Here is a 17235-nt window from a genome sequence, read left to right as displayed (position 1 = left end):
CCCAATGTCAACACCCAACGGCCGCGGTGGAGCTCCCAAGGCTGATTTGAGTTCGCCGAACTGCTCTCTGATATTCTGACAGAACTTTGTTCGCAGAATACGAGCGCCAGCAGCCGACTGCTCAGAAGCTTAAGCTGCCTCTGGCAGGTGTCACATTTCTGCAGGATACAGCGCAGGGTCGTCGGACGAGTCTTCTATACGGGCCTATAGTTCTGATCGGGCAATCGCATCGCGATCCATCGGGGCTTAACCCAGCGCCTCACAGGGCAGCACGGCAGGACGGCCCCGTAAATGGGTCCAGTCGGATCCTGCGTTCGATAGCCCGCGGCAGCATCAGTCCAGGGCCAAGTCCAGCCGCTCGGATCCTGGGACGACGATTCTGCACTTCGGCAGTGCGGAGTCCAGGAGCATTTAAATTGGATTGGGGTCCAGTTTCAGTTTCCCTTTATCGTTCCTGCAGCAGAGCCATTGTTCACCGACGAGTCAGTCGCCGTCGCTGTCAGGATGACCGTCACCTTCCCCGTCCAAACGCACGACCAGCGGGCTGTTCTCGGCGTTGCTATTGTATTCTCTGTTCTCTCGGTCACGGCCGTCTGTCTTCGTCTCCTGGCTCACAAGCTCGCCCATAAGAAATGGACCATCAGTGACTGGTTCCTCATCGCAGCATGTGTACGTCCACATTGCCCCTATCCCCTGTCGGTATTATACTGAGAACAGACAGATCTTCGGCGTCGGCCTGCAATCCATCAGTATCACCGGCGTCATTCAAGCCGGCATCGGCTACGGACACGTCAAGGACATCGCCATGGACCCCAACTACGGCCTGGAGCCCATCACAAAGCTATCCAAACTGATCATCCCCCTGCAATTCCTCTGGGTGCTCAGTCTCAGCTGCACCAAGATCTCCATCCTCTTCTTATACCTCCGCATCTTCCCCGTCCGGTGGCTGATCATCTCCTCCTACACAACAATGTCCATCATCGTCGCCTGGACCATAGCGACCATCCTAGCTGGCTGTCTGATCTGTCGCCCCTTTGCTTACAACTGGGATAAAACCATCGTCGGCGGATACTGCGGGAACCAGGTCTCCTCTTTCACGGCGACGGGCATCATCAATCTCATCACCGACGTTGCCGTGATTGTCCTTCCAATGAGCAGTCTATACAAGCTCCAGATGGCGCTGTATAAGAAAATCACCCTGATTGCCGTTTTCGGCTTGGGTATTGTGTACGTCTTCTCTCCCTTTCCCTTCTTTCCATCACCGTCCACCACCACCACCACCACTGCTTGTATCTGGCAGTATACTAATCTTACAGAACATGCGTAATCTCGGCCCTACGCATCCGCGTCCTCTCCACAATGAACTTCAACGACATAACCGCCACAATCCCCCTCGCCAACATCTTCAGCGGCATCGAGCCCTGTCTCGCCGTGATCCTCGCCTCCGTGCCCCTGATGCGCCCCTTGCTAGGCCGCACAGCCACCACGCCCGTCGGCACCGGCGCTACACCGGTGAAATCATCACGCTCAAAGGGCGGCAGTGGCGCGGGACATCTGGGGAAGGGCTCGCGGGGCACAAATGATGATGGGTTCCAGCCGCTGGATGATGATACGCGGCAGTTGTGGTTGAGGCCGCTGGGGCCGAAGCACTATGCGGGGATTTCGGTGCAGGAGAGGGGGGATGGGATGGAAGAGGATGAGAGGGGGCTTGTTGGTGGTGGTGGTGGTGGTGGTGGTGCGAGGGGAGGGGATGGCAGAGGCTTTGGGAGGGGGATTCGTGTTAAGCAGGAGTGGGGGGTTGATGAGAGTCGGTGATTGTACGTACTTGTCTATATTTGTACATTATATGGGAAGGGTGGGTACGGTGGGCGGGTTATTGTTCTTTCAAAGCGAAGTGCAAAAGTTATACCAATTAATGGCGCTGGTTATCTGGAATCAGTTATTTATACTTCCATTCATCAAGACATTGAATTCTCTCAACCCGGATTGCTTCAATTCCAGGCCGTGGCTACATTATATTTGAACCTAATATATATATTGGGTTTCACTTGGCAACCGCTGAAACAACAGTCGCTCTTACAGATTACAACCTGTCACCACCAACATTAATACTATTCTATAAGAAACTTTTACTAGGAAGAGATATTCTCCTCCCCATCCTCAAGCTGTCTCTCCTCACTTCCGTCCTTACCCGGCCCCGCAGTAAGATACGCCCACGACGACACCGTAACAAGCAGCGACGCGACCGCTAGTCACCCGTTAGCCAAACATCAAACCGATAGGATAAGAAAAAAATTCAAGGGGCACTCACCCAGTATGCAATTCATATAATAATACCCAATAAGCTCGGAGAAACTCCCAGAAAGCAACGGGCCAAGTACCATGCCCACATTAAACGGGACTTCGGTGAGGCTTGACAATCGCGAGTTCCCACCGTACGGACCGAATATAGCTGGGTTTTTGGACTCCAGGTCGTGAACGACGGCTGGGTTAATCACGTTAATATCCCGGATTCTACTTAAAAGGGAAAAGGAAAAGAAACACACCCATCATCTGAAACGACCCAGCACCCCTCGTCAACGCAAACGCAAACCCGAGCCCAACAATAGCGGCAATATAAACCGCCTCACCCCCCTTCTCTAATTTCCCCCAGGGCAAATCCGCCCCAGGGACAGCCATCAACCAAAGCAAAGGCGTTGTCAGCGCCCACCCGATCGTCGTTGGCCAGCGGAGGCCAAAATGGTCGCGCATCCACCCGATCGGGAGCCCCAGGACGATAGCCGGCAGGTTGAGACCGAAGAATAAAAGACCGACGGGTAGAGAGCCCCAGCCGAAGACTGCGCGGACGTGCAGGGGTAATGTGGTGTCGAAGCTGGCGAGGACGGAGGACATGATGAGGGTGTTGAATATCGAGGCGAGGATTTGCGGGTTGCGGAGCATTATGCTGTAGAAGCCGCGAGGCGCGTCGGGGTTAGTAGTAGTATCTGTTTTCTGACCATCGGTAGAGGTTTGGTGGTCCCTTTGCTGGTCAGCAAGGAGGGCAGTGCGTTCCTCAGCGCGTTCCTCGGGTTCAGTCGCGTTCGAGGCCGCATCCCAGTTCGGAGAAGTTGACAAGGCCGATCGATTGTCTATCATGACGAGACGGGCGAAGAAGTCTACGGCGAGCAGGAGCAGAGCAGCCGACCATGCGGGCCAGTATCCGAACAGCTGCAAAAGGATTCCTGAGACCATAGGCCCTGCGAAGATTCCGGTCCCGACGATAGACATCGCGGTGCCGGTCACTTTCCCCTTGTTCTCGCCGTCGACATTATCGACCAGGGTGGCGAACGCGACGATCCAGACGGCGGAGCTGGCGAGGGACTGGAGGACTTGACCGGCCATGAGAACCCAGACTGGAGCTGTTAGTGGGCGGCTGGTTTTAAAGAGATGGTGAGCTTACCGGCCCGCGAGCAAGCGACGAGGATCGTGCCCGAAGAGCATGCTGCGAGGCAGAGCAGCAACGGGATCTTTCTGCTGGGAGTTTTGTCGGCAAAATGAGCGATGAATGGAGCAGCGACAAGAGAGATGACGCCGTAGAGGGTCAAGAGGGTGGTCGTGAAGCTCTGGGTGCGTGACGGATCGAGATGCAAGCGGGTCTCGAGCATATACGGGAGAATTGGCACGACAAACCCGAAAAAGAAGCATTCTGATGGCGTCAGTGTCTGTCAGTCAAATTGGATGGTCGACGTACCAGAGAACAAGCTGATGGTGGCCGTGGCGATGATAAACGACTGCGACGAGCGCCACGAGTAACCCCAGGGCAGTCTCTGCGTGTCAATTGCCATCGCGAAAAAGTTTGAAAAGTGCATCAGCCATGGAGGTAAGCTCTGATATTAGAAGAAAATCGGGCCAATCGAGGCCAGCAGAAGGGAACCATAAGAGGCGCGTTCTTGCATCAAGTGAGCCAATGTCAGTCGATCTGACGTGCTGCGGGGATTTCATTCGCTTTGTGTCGGAGAACTTTGTGACTCACTCGACTGCGTCTGTGAGGAGGCAGCATCTACTCTGAATCACTCTGAAGCACTCTGGATGCCCGAAAGACAAGCTCCGACAATGGCAATCAGTGGAGATCCAACAACCAGTCCATGAGGCTTGAACAGTTAATCCGCGACTCCACTTCAACCGTCAACCAAGTTTTCGAGGTTGCGACTCCGCAACGTCGCGACTTCGCGACCGCCACTCAGCAACGCCTCAAGCCCACCTTCATCATCTCCTTGCATTGCATCGCCCCGCCAAGGTAATAACTGTTTCTCCCGCTAATACGCGCCCAACGAAAGCAAAATCAATCTCACAATGTCCTCCCTCCTCCGCCGCCTCCTCCCCAAGCCCGTCGCAAACACCGGCTCCCAGCTCCGCGACCACCAAGCCAACGAGCGCACATTTCTCTCATGGACGCGCATGGGTCTTGCCTTTGCGGCAATGGGACTAGCCGTTGGAAGACTCGGTTTGATAGAGCATTTTTTCAACCCGGTCGCTGAAGCCACTGCTGCTCCTCCTTCACAATCGCCGTCCGCGCAGACGCGCAAAAACACGAGCGGTGACACCGATCCAACCACAGATACGAAGACGAGGTTGAGAGATAGCCCAGATATCCTCGTTAGCCGTCTCTGTCAGGTTATCAGCGTTTGGTCGTTTGGGTACGGTCTGTTTCGGTATATAACTGTGAGTCGGAATCTGGGGAGGGGGCAGTTTGTTCCTAGTATCTGGGGACCGGTCGTCATGACTGCCGGGACGATGGGGGTTATTGGAACGCTGATTGAGATGGACTGGAAGAGGCCGGGGCTGGGAGACGGCAATGGTAATGCTCGCGGACTTGATATTCGCGGGATGCTACAGAGGTGGAAATCTGGATCGGACAAATAGGTCTGGAGCTTGCTGTATGATAGATATTTGATTTAGCGTCGGATTAAGATAGATCTTGATAGAGTGTAAGTTATATAGACAAAAGTGATGCACACGGACAACCATTCACATCTAATACCTAAGTCAAGAAAAATCACCCTCATGAACCATTCCCAGACTGCCTGGCATCGCATCCACAAACCCATTCTTCGCGTACAACTTCCGCCCCGGCTTATCCGCCAGGAGACTGATATACGGGTTCCCCTCGGGCGCATTGTCCTTGATATGCGCCAGCAATTTCTTCAGGATTGCCTCCCCAAGACCCTTGCGCTGATGGTCCGGGAGCACCGCCATATCCACGATGTGGAAGTACCACCCGCCGTCGCTAATGATGCGGCCCATTGCGACTGGCTTTGCGGAGTTTGTTGAAGGGTCGGTGTAAATGATGTAGCAGCCGTACCAGGCGCCATTGACTGAGGCGGTTCCTTGCGCGACGGTTTTGGGGGAGAGGCCGGAGGCGAGGCGGAGGTGGAGGTAGTCCTCGACTGAGGGGGGAGAATCAGTGAAGACGTAGTTTGGGGGGAGTTGGGTGGCTGTCATTGTGGTTCTGGAAGTTGATGTGATGGTAGTTGGGTCATCGCCGTGACATTGAAGGTATTCAGAGTCATCTAGATAAATAGACAGCCGAACAGGTAGCAATCGAGTAAGCTGTTGCTACCTAGTCGTATGTGGGGGGCGGCTACATTCGGGGTGGGCTGTTGTATACCGAGGAGGCCTGTGAGCCTGCAACGCCACAACTCAGGGGAACTCGATCCAAACCCTGGTTGCCATATTCAACACCAGAGCTCTCACTGAGGATAAGATCCATGGGTCCATGATATAACTTCCCGGGGCAGGCTTTATACTGCTATCCTTGTCCATGCGGACAAATACCGGCGATACCTGTTCTGTCAAGTGGTATTTTTCCACAAATGATTGGCCAAGAGCGAGAGCTGTGGTAAGCTTGGCAGTGAAATACGGGCGATCCGTGACGAAACAGGCACATGTAAATTGTAAAGACTTCTCAAAAAAACCGACTCAGCAGCAGTGTTAGTCACCTTCCAACCGTTTCACTGCTTAAGATTAGATTAGATGCACCACCGGTCTCGATCGTCCCCCACGTCTCTCGCAGGCAACGATGCTGCTGCCACCAGTGTGTTGAGTCTCATAACACCACTGCTTCAGCATGGAGCATTCTCGCGCGCCCTCCAGCGCGCCTTCAAGCGACATCTCAATAGCTCCAAGCGCGACGACCAGATCCTCCTCGCTATTCGACGAAGCTATCTGGTTCCTGCAGCCGGACCACCACGATGAAATGCAATTCGAGCTAGACAATGGCGTCCCAGTGGTAAGGGGAGGAACCACGAGCGCGCTGGTCGAATACCTCACTCGACACGATAAACTTGACACGGCGTTCAACCAGACCTTCCTGCTCACGTATCGCTCTTTCATGACGAGCACGCAATTATTCGCCATGCTGATGGAGCGATTCTACATCCAACACCCGGACGGGCTCACCCAGGCTGAATACCAGATCTGGCTGTCGCACAAAAAGAAACCGACGCAGGTACGGGTGATCAATATCCTCAAGCGCTGGCTGGAACAGACCTGGGTCGAGCCCGACGATGAAGAAACCCGCGACCTGCTTAAAAGGATTTACGAGTTCGCGCTCGACTCAATTCCGGCGCTCAAGACACCGGGGTCGAATGGGCTGATCAATGTCATTGAGCGGCGCTTACAGGGGGACCGAAACGTGCGAGGCCACCAGCGCCTGTCCATGCAAAGCGTCACCTCCCCGCCACCGGTGCTGCCCAAGAAGATGAAGAAGATCAAATTCTTGGACCTCAATCCGACTGAGCTTGCGCGGCAATTGACGCTGCTGGAGTCGCGACTGTACGGTAAAATACGTCTAGAAGAGTGCCTGAACAAAGCGTGGCAGAAAAGGGCAGGGGACTTGGAGCCGGCACCGAATATCAGAGCGATGATCCGCCATTCGAACCAGTTGGCGAATTGGGTCGGGAATCTAATTCTCGAGCAGTCGGATTTGAAGAAGCGAGTGCGGCTAATTAAACACTTTATCGAGATTTTGGAGGTACGTCCCTTCGATCGTTGACTACTTGAACACCTCTGACTCCACAGGCCTGCTACGAGATGAGAAACTACTCGACATCAATCGCCGTCGTATCCGGACTTGGGACAGCACCGATCCACCGGCTGGCTCGGACGTGGTCGCAAGTTAGCGAACGCTCCATGGCGACCCTGGAACGGATACAGCGGCTCGTCAATAGCACGAAGAATTTCAACGAGTACCGAGAGACAATGCGGGCAGCGAATCCTCCATGCATTCCATTCCTTGGTGCGGTTTCATCTTATACCCATGTAACAACCCTGCAGCTCAATTAACCTGGAGTCTAGGCGTCTTCCTCATGGACCTAACCTTCATCGAAGACGGCAACCCCGACCATACCCCTGCTGGCCTAATAAACATGGACAAGCGCGCAAAAGCGGCCACCGTAATCCAGGAGCTTCAACACTACCAGTCCTCCGAATATGTATTCCAACCTGTCCCCGAGCTACAGGAGTACCTAATCAGCAGTACTCAAGCTGCCGAAGACATGGCGAACAAACACGACCACAGCCTGGAGCTCGAGCCGCGAACGCGCGTGGAAATGGGTGCCGGCGGCGCCCCCTATGTTTCGACGGGAACCCATATGACCGGAATCCTCGTTGCCAGCATGGCGATGGGGGACTGAACCAGCCCAGTCTCAACGATTAATGAGCGACGCGTTGTACGATTACATTCGCCAGGGATCCCATCACGAAGTTTCGCCCTTCCCCTCCCAACGAAACGGACGGAAACGACACTGAACAGGGACCCTGGTACCTCTCCCGTGGACATGTTTTAGATACCCTGTCGTTTTGTAATATTAGTATGTTAGAAATAATTTTGCCGTTTGCCCTGTTGGAGCCATCTGTGATGCTAACTCCTCACTGGCCAGGCGTGCTGGGGTGAGAAACCGCCGCTGTCTGGGCCCACCACTCCGATGTCGCATTTAACTTGCAGCTCGCAAGGCCATCCCGTTTTCGTCACCTGATGGGCGGAACACGCCTCCCCGAGCAAAGGTCAATCGTTCAGTGTTCAGCGGATTTGACATGTCAAGCGAGACCGCACGTTCTGCGACGCTGAATTCAGCGGGCCATTCTATTCTCTTCCACTGCAAGGCTGATTCTAACCCCTGCAGTCCGCGAGAAAAGAGCCGTCGATTTAGACTTGTTTCTACTGCATCTATTCCCCAGTATATAATTTCCAGACCATTCCATGAGCCCATGATCTCCCAACAATCTTGCTTCTGCTGCATGTAATTCCGAGTTGTATACAAATACGTAATTCGGTCCACGACCATGGCCACGGTGCGGCTGGCGGCCCCATCCGGGCGCCAACCATCCTACAGCAAAGCTAATATCGAATAAAGCACGTAAAAGAGTGGATATAGTTGATGTCATATCAGTCATAATCTATGTAGTAGATCAATCGAATTTGGGTATCGTTTTCTTTTCGAACCACCCGCCTAGTCGTCTAGTCACCCACGTCCTTGCCCAGCAGGCCAGCAGCCCACTGTCCACTGCCCAACACAGCCCCGAAAAAGAAAAAAAGAAAAATCACAAGACAACCCCCTTATTCTGCTTCCTGTCCAGACGGTAGTTCCGCCAAACACCTATAGCCGGAAAGCCCAGCACTAGGACACACGTAGACAAAATACAGGCATATCTCATATACTCGCTCCAAGCAGTATTAATCGCAGTGCGAATCTCCGAACCAACGGGGTACGTAATCTGCTCGACATACCCCTTGATATAGATCTCCGATGCAAGGTCCTTCGAACTCTCCGGAAGGGCCTCGGTCAAGAACTTCAAGAACGTATTATTGAACACCGACGCCGAAGCCGCAAAGCCCACTGCCGTACCGATGCTAGAGGATAGACTGAGAATCGAGAGCATCATGGGTACACTCTCGCGATCGGCGGCTGCCATGACAGCCATATCCTGGCCGATTGCAAGGGTAGAACCGCCGAAGGCAATGAAGATCTGACACATGACCACATACCCGATGGTGCTATCCTCGCTCTGTCCTCGGAAATGGATCATGAGACCAGACCCCAGGAAGATAAGGGGCATGCCGAAGCACAGAGTCTGGTATTTGAACTGGCGCGTGATCCGGATAACGATGCCCACGAGGACAGACCAGAATGTGCTTCCGACGTTGAAGATCTGGTTCACGTACCCGGCCATCGCGATGGAGAGGTTGAAGACCACGACGCAGAAGTTCAGCAGGTATAAGTCCCAGCAATAGAAACTGAAGAAGGTAAGGGCGGACAGGAAGCATGCGCCGAGGACGGTGCGGTCTTTGAGCAGTTCCCAGCGGATGAAGTGGGTTCTGGCGCCGAAGTATTCCCAGGCGCCGAAGACTGGGAAGAGGAGGAAACCGATGATTACCATTGCGATGAAGGTTGCGCTGCTGTATTGCGCCGCGCCGTAGCTGGTTAGACTGAAGGGGAGGAGGACCAAAGTGAAGGCCGCCATTAGGAGGAATGCGCCGATGACTGTACATACTGTTAGCTATTACATTTGAGATCTAGGGGGGAAACTGGCTTACTGTCAAATTCGTGGATGTAGTGGATGATGGACTCGACAGTAGTCCGACCACTTGGGCGTCGACGGAATATACCTTCGTTCTCGGCTTTCTTCTCGTAGATCTTGAATACTACTGCCAGTGGAATGAAGACCGCTGGCGCGACGATAGCGAATACGCCATAGCTCCAGCGCCAGCCGGACGTGTTCAGGAAGGATTGGGCGGCCAGCGGCCCAGTAAATGCAGTGCAGATGAATGGGGTGCTGGCAAAGGCGAAGGCGAAAGCTCGATTGCGAAGACCAGTTGTATCGGCAATAAAGATATCCAAGATCAGATAGAGAGCGTCATATCCAACCCAGTATAGGACATAACCAGCGGCGTATGAGTCCGGGCTGTTGCAGCCTGCGAGGATGATAATACCCAGGACATAGACAGCGACGAAGACCAGCAGACCCTCGGTTCGTCCCCACAGAGTAAGCACCCTTGCGACGGGCAGCTTCAAGACGCCGGCAACGACATTAGAAAGAATGTTCGCCGTGCTGACTTGAGGGGCGGCACTGAAGTTGGCAAAGACGTTCTGGATAATGGCGCTGCTGATGGACGACTGCAGAGCGAGGATGAAGAATCCCAGCCAGACACTGTTCCATTAGCATCCACTTCAAGACAGAGCCAGTGCAGCATCACTTACAGAGCATAAGTGCCAAAAGCCGCCTTTTTACTCCAGACCAGTGCGACAGCTTCCGCCTTCTGCACACCGGGTTGCGCCCCCTCTGTTACGCCCTCGCCAGAATTGTGTCGCAGTCCGGCATTGCTGCGAGTCTCGGTCGAAGGGCCCCAAGCATGCACCTCAAAGTCATTCGTCTGGTAGTGCTTCTCATCCCTAAAGTGATAATCGTCTGTACCGACCACCNTCTGCGCGGCTTGTGCGTCACGGTTCCGAATAAGATCCAATGCGCCCATGATGACGATTCTGATCTGTGTACCTCACGTCGACAACGTCGATTAGCACCAGGTGGTGATTTTCTGAAGTAAAATACAGACAGACGGAATAAATAGCCAAGCCAGGGACCACAGGGCACGACGGGGCCAGCCCTTTTCATCACACCCGAGGCGGGCCAGAGTTCCCAGCAAGTACTAGTCCTATACTAGCAAGGACCAGGGTGCAAAGCCAATGGCGGACTAATGTTACCGCATGAAACGCGATTCCCACGTTGGTCACGCATCAAGGTGGGATGGCTCCGGAACCTGGGAGGGCGAGGGCTATAATATCCACCGCATATCGCGCTAAGCGATGAAAAGACAGAACCAAGCACCTGCTGTGCCGCATGGTGCTCCAACCTGCGGTGGAGCGAACTCTGCGAACTGCGATGTCGGATCTGATAAAATACGGATCTGATAAGACGGGCGGATCTGATAACGCCGTGCAATTTGCATTATTTGCATTTACAGTCAAAAATACGAGTGACAGGCCCACAGACTATTGAATCCTCGTGGCATGGCAGCATCCCATGAAGCCCGATTAATGCATGATTGGATTTGAGGCCTTTGGTTTCTTGCTCCGTGCTTTGGGCATATTACGTTAATTAAATGCAGACAGCTCGAGTGCTAGACGACCTGTCGACAAGGGCCTCGTCCAATCAGAGGGCGAGGCCCGCCTACTCGTGTGCCACCTTGCCGTCCAGGGTTATGCTTGGCTGAACGAAGCGTTTTGGCTTAAGGCTGGCCTACGAGTAAGAAGCTACACTCGCAGGTGGCGGGATCGCTCCGGAGTCCGTAATGCTTTGGGAACTGGCCACCTCGCCTTAATCAGCCCACCTCGCCTCTTAAGCAGCCACACTAGCCGCGTACGCATAGCCTCGACGATCAAGATCTGACCCGGGTTAATTAAAAGCAAATTCAACAGATCACATCAAATTAGCCCAGAGTCCAATCACCCTTCAGAACAATAGTATCACAATCGCAAGTCCAAAGTCCACATTGTGTCGAGGTTTCCTCTTCAGTCCTGCAATACGCCCGTCACCCGTGCATAGACACGCGGCTCAGCGCGCTTCGTGTACCCAATGACGAACTCCCTGCATATCTTCACATCCTCAGGCCCAGTGTTGTGCAGTTCAAGCTCCACCCTGCGAGCGAGGTGTGCAAGGGCCATGTACAGTTCCGCATAGGCCAAGCTGTGGAGACAGAGTTAGACATAGCAGCGCCGAGACAAATAGGGACAGGATGCACGTACTTTATTCCTAGACACGCTCTGCTGCCCTTCGTGAAGGCAGTCAGATAGCGATCAAGTCGCTCTCCTGTTGCGGTCTTGCCGTTTGTGCGAGTCCACCGGTCGGGGTCGAATTTCTCGGGGTTTGGGAAGATTGTGGCGTTGCGGTGGATGAAGAAGGGGGAGCAACCCATTGGTGTCTGTGACTGTTCAGCATGATTATTTAGCATGTCGTTTAGACTTGAACGCACGCCTGGTGGAATTGGATATTCCTTGTATACCAAAGTCTCATCAGGAGCAACACGAGGAAATCGGTTCATGGCAGGTGTGGCAATCCGGAGCGATTCATTGACTACCGCGGTCTACAAATGTCAGCCTTGACTTTCTTAATACCATGCGGGAGATATAAAGTACCAAGTAAGGAAGTCGTTCCAAGTCCAGCAACGTGCAGGTACTCGTAGTCGTCGGCAGAACCGCCTTAACCTCCTCCCTCAGCCGCTCCAAGACGTCCCTATTCTGCGCCAGATGGTAGGAAGCAATCGTCAATGTGCGCCCAGTCGTCTCAGTCCCCGCCGCCAGAAAGACAAGACTTTCCTCCTCTATGCGCTTCTTAGTACGCTCCTCAGGCGGCAGTTCAGGGTCAATGAGTTTATGAACGAGCGTCGTCGCTTTTCCCGGCTTTGTCTCCTGAGACGCCGGGTCCATCACGGTGTCTAGAATAGACTGCTGGAAATCCAACATCGCCGTCTTGCCTGGCGCGAGGAGATGTACCATCCAGTCCGGCGTCGAGCGGATAAGAGGGTCCAGGAATGGGAAGAACCGGTTGAGGTGGCAGATGCCAGACACTTCCGTCGTGGCAGTGCGGATGTCACTCCGGAAGTCTTTATCCTCGAGGAATTCCCAGAGCTTGCCGTAGCCGTAGTACGTGATGATATCGGCGGTTAGGGCTGCAAATGCATCGTCCAGCTGCACGACTGTCTTGGAGTGGTGGAATTCTTCGAACCGCTGTATCAACTTGTTGATACGTTCCTATATCATGGGGGTTAGGTCCATGACGGAGCGCTTTGAGAAGAAGTTGCTCAGCAGGTTCCGTCGGAAGCGGTGGTGTTCGTGTCCGATGGTCGTTATCATGGATTTACTGATTGAGAATATGGGCACCCAGAAGGGATCCTTCTCGCGGCGACGGCTGGATGAGGTGTAGATCTCGTCGTAGAAGTCGGGGTCGTTGACGTGAACCTCGCGGGGTGATATTCTGACGATAGGACCTATATCCTGATTAGAAACTGGCTAACATAAATGGCATAGAAGAGTGTACCATACTTGCGATGCAGCTTCTCGATTTGAAAGAGGAACCTTCCACCACCAGGAGTGCAAACATCGTAGTAGAACTCATACAGATGGGTCACCGCTGCCAGTTTAGGGCCAGGGATATGGCTCAGCGGATGGAAGTACAACCGGTAGATGCTCCTGATTATCAGAAGTATGGCTGCACCAGGCAGGAGAAGCCATGCGTGAGTAGTATCCAGCATTGTGGTGCTTTTTTGGTATATTGGTGTGGAACGAGTAAACCAATTGAGGGATATCTGGGTGCAGTCCTGCCCTCCTTTATACTGATGATAGGAGCTTTCCAAGTCGAATTAAAACCTATAGCTAAAGAGCGATTGGCGGCCCCTCTTTTGCCATGGTATTGGCACGAGTGGACTTCATGCTTTGGACTTCATGCCGAGTTCGATCAAGGCTTGCAAGGCATATTATGATTCGGAAATGATAAGCTGTCCCCTCAGGCAATCCCTGTATAGTCCTGTCGTTCACTGTTGACAGCCGGAGACCTAATGCAGCCATCTGCAGAATGTTGGAGTGTTGGTGTGCTGTGCTCAATAACGAATATGCGTCCGGCTCCATTGGGTGCATCTTTCTGTTGGAGTGGCCAGGTTTGCTCATTGCTGAATATATCACCCTCCCTGGCGCAGGCCCACATTGTCGTAGTCAACCACTAACCTCATTGACGTTTACATATAGTCCAAGTGCCAAGTTGAGCGCACGGTCGTACTATATTAGCCAAGAGGCGGGACATGCTTCATAGTCGGCTGTGGCATGGACGCAGGATTCTAAGTTTATTCAGTCAGCACTGTATTCCCTCTAACAAAGCTTACAAGTATGTCCTATGACTCGTAAATTCTGCTTCGACTTTGAGCTATTTCTGGCTCGTGAATGAGTTCTCTACCTTCCTGCATCGCCGTTGGGTGTATGATTCAGAGCGCTGTCTCAGACAAAGCATCATGCAGTGCCCCACCTTGCCTAGTATGCAGTATTAGCAAGCTTCAATGACTCGGTGACAATTATTGTGTCTCTCATTGGCCACAAAACAGGCCGTCTTGGCCCTGTATATGGCGCCGAACTAGCAGGCACTAAGTCGGGAATATGCATATCTGAAACACAAGACTCCAAGGCAGGCTTGAAGGAGAGAGCAATGGAAGCTGGGAGACCTCTCTGCACACCTTGGCCTGTTGTCCTGTTCTCTTACTTATACTAATGAGGGGTAGAAGAATTTGCTAATCTTTCGTCTGTTGGCTTCGACCGGGTATTGCTCACTATGGTCTATATATACATACAGGATGGTCTTACCCGGCAGGGTTGGGATTTCTATTTCCAGATTCGGCCTGATATGGCGCCGCTTTTTGCTCAGGGACTGGCGCCGGGATGTGGGGTGAGTATCCAGGCGCGTGCACGGAATGCTCGGGGAATACTCCTGGTTGAGTCCGGGAGTAACCGGGACGAAGCTGTGTGATCCTAGATTCCTCCCTGATCATTCCCTGACGAAATACAACATGACTTAGCAGCCCTTCAGCGCCTTGCACACCGCCTGAATAAAAATATAATGCCAAGCTAACCCTTTTGCTTCTTGAGGCTATTAACGTCACCCTCTAATTCCAGTTTAACCTCCAAAGTAACCGGACTTTATTATACTATGTTATTGATTGTCAACTTCCACACTACGCAGTATCTAATAGCGTATCGTTGTTTGCAAACATGAGGCTACGACCTCAATTTTCTAATATAAGGTACCCTCTGTAGCCCAAGGATGATTTCTGCTATAATACTTACAATAATATTTCACCAGATTGACTAATGTCAAAGAGATGAACAATATAGTCAAGGCCAGGAGCTGGGTCCTTTCACCAACTATCAATAATATCTATGGATGTAGCCCACAAGGTCGATAATACGTCGGGCAATCATAGGGCGGATACTGGAGATCACTAGCCGAAGCTACGAATGAGGGTCGATGACTCCATAGCCAGGCTGATGATATGAATTCGTTTCGTTCTGGGAGGTTCCCGATCATCAAATCACTACGTCACATCGTTGAAGGGTTATCGAGAGGGAGGGACAGCCTTTCGCGCGGCTATTGCCAAGTGAAGAAACATCAAGTAAAGTGACATGATGTCCAGCTGAAGTCTCCCAGGATAAACCCTAGTATCAGTTGGTGGCATGCTAGGGCGTGCAACGAGACTCTTTAGTTAAATCTAATACTTAGCGAACCAACACTGAACGCAACCTTCCACTGGGACCAATCCAATCCAGTCCTGTTGTGGACCCGAGGCGCGCCGTTCATCGACGTCAATCGACAGCCCCGATGCATAGCAGGTGCAACCAAGACAAGACCAGCCTAACAGCGAACGCCGAACACCACGCCGCATGGAGGATACACCTCGGGAACGGGGCTCGGACGGTCTCGCGGCGCCGCTGTGAATCTGATCTCGCGTGGAGATAAGTGGAAAGCCTGCAAAGGTAGTGCTTATTATGTTGCTTACCAATCCGTTGTTCTGTTCTGTTGGGGGAGAATCTTCTTCGTTGGTTTGTATAGGATAGATTGGGGGAGGTTCACTTTATTCATCCTTGTTATCATCCGACAGAGTTATGCTGTACTGGTCAATGTGGAGGTCCATATATATATCCTGCACGCAGGGGCTCTCAAAAGCAAGCTTCATAGTCAAAGAAAGATGAGTATAATGGGTAGCTGAAACCCCGGAGCTATATCGGCTGCGGAGCTAGTAGAGTAAAAGGATGGAAGAAGAGGGTCAAGAGCATATCACATAGTCGAACGTCTTAACAAATATACACCAATATAGAGATTCCTGATATTGATATGAAGATCCGATTTCTTCCTACAAAGCTTGTCTATATCGGTGGAGCATCTCATATTGCTCTTAGTGAGTGACTAGAATGTAGCATACCATTGTAATTGATATATATATATATATATATATATATACTATTGACATCCCTCAGTACATTCCATTGCCGCTGTTTCCTGTATTCGACTCCTGACCACTGCCACTGACGAGCTGAAACATACACGTGGGGCCACGAACTAGAGTTAATTTAGCCACTTGGATTACAGTAAAAGGCGTAAAGTTGACCAAGAGAGATATAGAACTAGGACAGTACTTGTGTATTACCTTTCCAACGTAGGCCAGAAACCTGCAGCTGGTCCTACATAAGTCTTGGTCTGAGCGATGGATTTTGCAAACCCTAGGATAGAATATCCGGCGAGAAGCCCTGTAGCCATCCATGGATCCATGTGCGAACTGTGGACCCCCCTCACCAAGATGAAAAAGATGCTAGCTCCAATTGAGGTTCGTGGGGACTGGCCAATTATTTTGTTCTCACGGCGTCACCCGCTCGAAGGGCAAGCCTTGACTTCAGCCCTGGAGCCCTAAAGACTACCCTACCCCAACCTCTCCACTGTTGCAAAACCTAGTCAAGTCTTAACCCCTTTTATGTACTGTATTGGCAATACATAGCCACCCAACTGCTTAACAGCCACATTTCACAAGATTAAAAACAGGATGCCACCCCTGCCGCCACTGGAAGAAGAAATGCGAGTGAGGTCCATCTAATCTGCTCCGGATGCGCCAGGAACCACCTCGTATGCCAATGGCCCGTCGCAGACACTTCAGCTAGTGCACCGCAGCGACGACAACACACCAAGCGGCCTCAAAAGCCGTCGAAAGACACCAACCCCCAATCCATCCCCGGCCTCCTAGGCATGATCACCGTCTTCGCAGTCCCAACCATGCAAATACTACGGCGCCTATTTACCCACTTCGCAGAGTTCGGCCCGATCTGGATTTCCGTGGGGGCCGGCCGACGGAGAGAAGTATTCCTCGCGCACCTTGGCTCCGTCGCGCTGCGGAGTCCGCTCGTGCTGAATTGCATTTTCGCTGCGGCGGCGGCTGACCTTGCCAAGTATCATAATGGTGGCGGGGAAGAGGGCTTAGGGCGCACCACCTTTACTGTACGTAGCCTGTGATTCGCTTGCACAAATGTTACAATTATGGCTGTGGAGAATATGTTTGTTATGTAGACCAACCCGTCAGTTACCCTTTCACTGCTACTACGAAAAACGTTGCATCATTAATGCATAGAAGTCAACCTGATACAGGACTACATAAAGCACCAAGGTCGATTTGAA

At 52.4% G+C, this 17235-nt stretch overlaps 8 protein-coding genes across 8 annotated transcripts; 3 read left to right on the top strand and 5 right to left on the bottom strand.

The window, feature by feature from the left end:
- Positions 1 to 504: 504 nt before the first annotated feature.
- On the top strand, positions 505 to 1815 carry ASPSYDRAFT_89919 (uncharacterized protein; the record flags this gene model as incomplete). Its single annotated transcript, XM_040852246.1, has 3 exons — positions 505 to 669; positions 722 to 1227; positions 1317 to 1815. The coding sequence occupies 3 exons, from the start codon at positions 505 to 507 to the stop codon at positions 1813 to 1815; spliced, it is 1170 nt and encodes a 389-aa protein (XP_040703013.1).
- A 455-nt stretch (positions 1816 to 2270) lies between these two features.
- On the bottom strand, positions 2271 to 3824 carry ASPSYDRAFT_151616 (uncharacterized protein; the record flags this gene model as incomplete). Its single annotated transcript, XM_040842114.1, has 4 exons — positions 2271 to 2485; positions 2547 to 3392; positions 3440 to 3685; positions 3731 to 3824. The coding sequence occupies 4 exons, from the start codon at positions 3822 to 3824 to the stop codon at positions 2271 to 2273; spliced, it is 1401 nt and encodes a 466-aa protein (XP_040703012.1).
- Positions 3825 to 4332: 508 nt separating this feature from the next.
- ASPSYDRAFT_89917 (uncharacterized protein) lies at positions 4333 to 4902 on the top strand (the record flags this gene model as incomplete). The annotated part of the gene is made up of 1 exon (XM_040852245.1): positions 4333 to 4902. One exon carries the CDS (start codon positions 4333 to 4335, stop codon positions 4900 to 4902), a length of 570 nt encoding a protein of 189 aa, XP_040703011.1.
- Positions 4903 to 5025: 123 nt separating this feature from the next.
- On the bottom strand, positions 5026 to 5481 carry ASPSYDRAFT_31816 (GNAT family N-acetyltransferase; the record flags this gene model as incomplete). Its single annotated transcript, XM_040844913.1, has 1 exon — positions 5026 to 5481. The coding sequence occupies one exon, from the start codon at positions 5479 to 5481 to the stop codon at positions 5026 to 5028; it is 456 nt and encodes a 151-aa protein (XP_040703010.1).
- A 754-nt stretch (positions 5482 to 6235) lies between these two features.
- ASPSYDRAFT_58344 (Ras-GEF domain-containing protein) lies at positions 6236 to 7673 on the top strand (the record flags this gene model as incomplete). Its single annotated transcript, XM_040849519.1, has 3 exons — positions 6236 to 7012; positions 7060 to 7276; positions 7336 to 7673. 3 exons carry the CDS (start codon positions 6236 to 6238, stop codon positions 7671 to 7673), a joined length of 1332 nt encoding a protein of 443 aa, XP_040703009.1.
- Positions 7674 to 7767: 94 nt separating this feature from the next.
- ASPSYDRAFT_45633 (uncharacterized protein) lies at positions 7768 to 8258 on the bottom strand. Its single transcript, XM_040847082.1, has one exon. The coding sequence runs from the start codon at positions 8247 to 8249 to the stop codon at positions 7974 to 7976; it is 276 nt and encodes a 91-aa protein (XP_040703008.1). The 5' UTR covers positions 8250 to 8258; the 3' UTR covers positions 7768 to 7973.
- Positions 8259 to 8580: 322 nt separating this feature from the next.
- On the bottom strand, positions 8581 to 10510 carry ASPSYDRAFT_31814 (uncharacterized protein; the record flags this gene model as incomplete). The annotated part of the gene is made up of 3 exons (XM_040844912.1): positions 8581 to 9521; positions 9575 to 10188; positions 10239 to 10510. The coding sequence occupies 3 exons, from the start codon at positions 10508 to 10510 to the stop codon at positions 8581 to 8583; spliced, it is 1827 nt and encodes a 608-aa protein (XP_040703007.1).
- Positions 10511 to 11546: 1036 nt separating this feature from the next.
- ASPSYDRAFT_58342 (cytochrome P450) lies at positions 11547 to 13285 on the bottom strand (the record flags this gene model as incomplete). Its single annotated transcript, XM_040849518.1, has 6 exons — positions 11547 to 11721; positions 11781 to 11956; positions 12008 to 12118; positions 12171 to 12785; positions 12813 to 13021; positions 13072 to 13285. The coding sequence occupies 6 exons, from the start codon at positions 13283 to 13285 to the stop codon at positions 11547 to 11549; spliced, it is 1500 nt and encodes a 499-aa protein (XP_040703006.1).
- Positions 13286 to 17235: the final 3950 nt, after the last annotated feature.

This window comes from Aspergillus sydowii, assembly GCF_001890705.1.
Source record: "Aspergillus sydowii CBS 593.65 unplaced genomic scaffold ASPSYscaffold_5, whole genome shotgun sequence".
NCBI lineage: Eukaryota > Fungi > Ascomycota > Eurotiomycetes > Eurotiales > Aspergillaceae > Aspergillus > Aspergillus sydowii.
The sequence above is the reverse complement of the archived record's forward strand: the minus strand, read 5'-3'. Positions and strand labels throughout refer to the sequence as shown.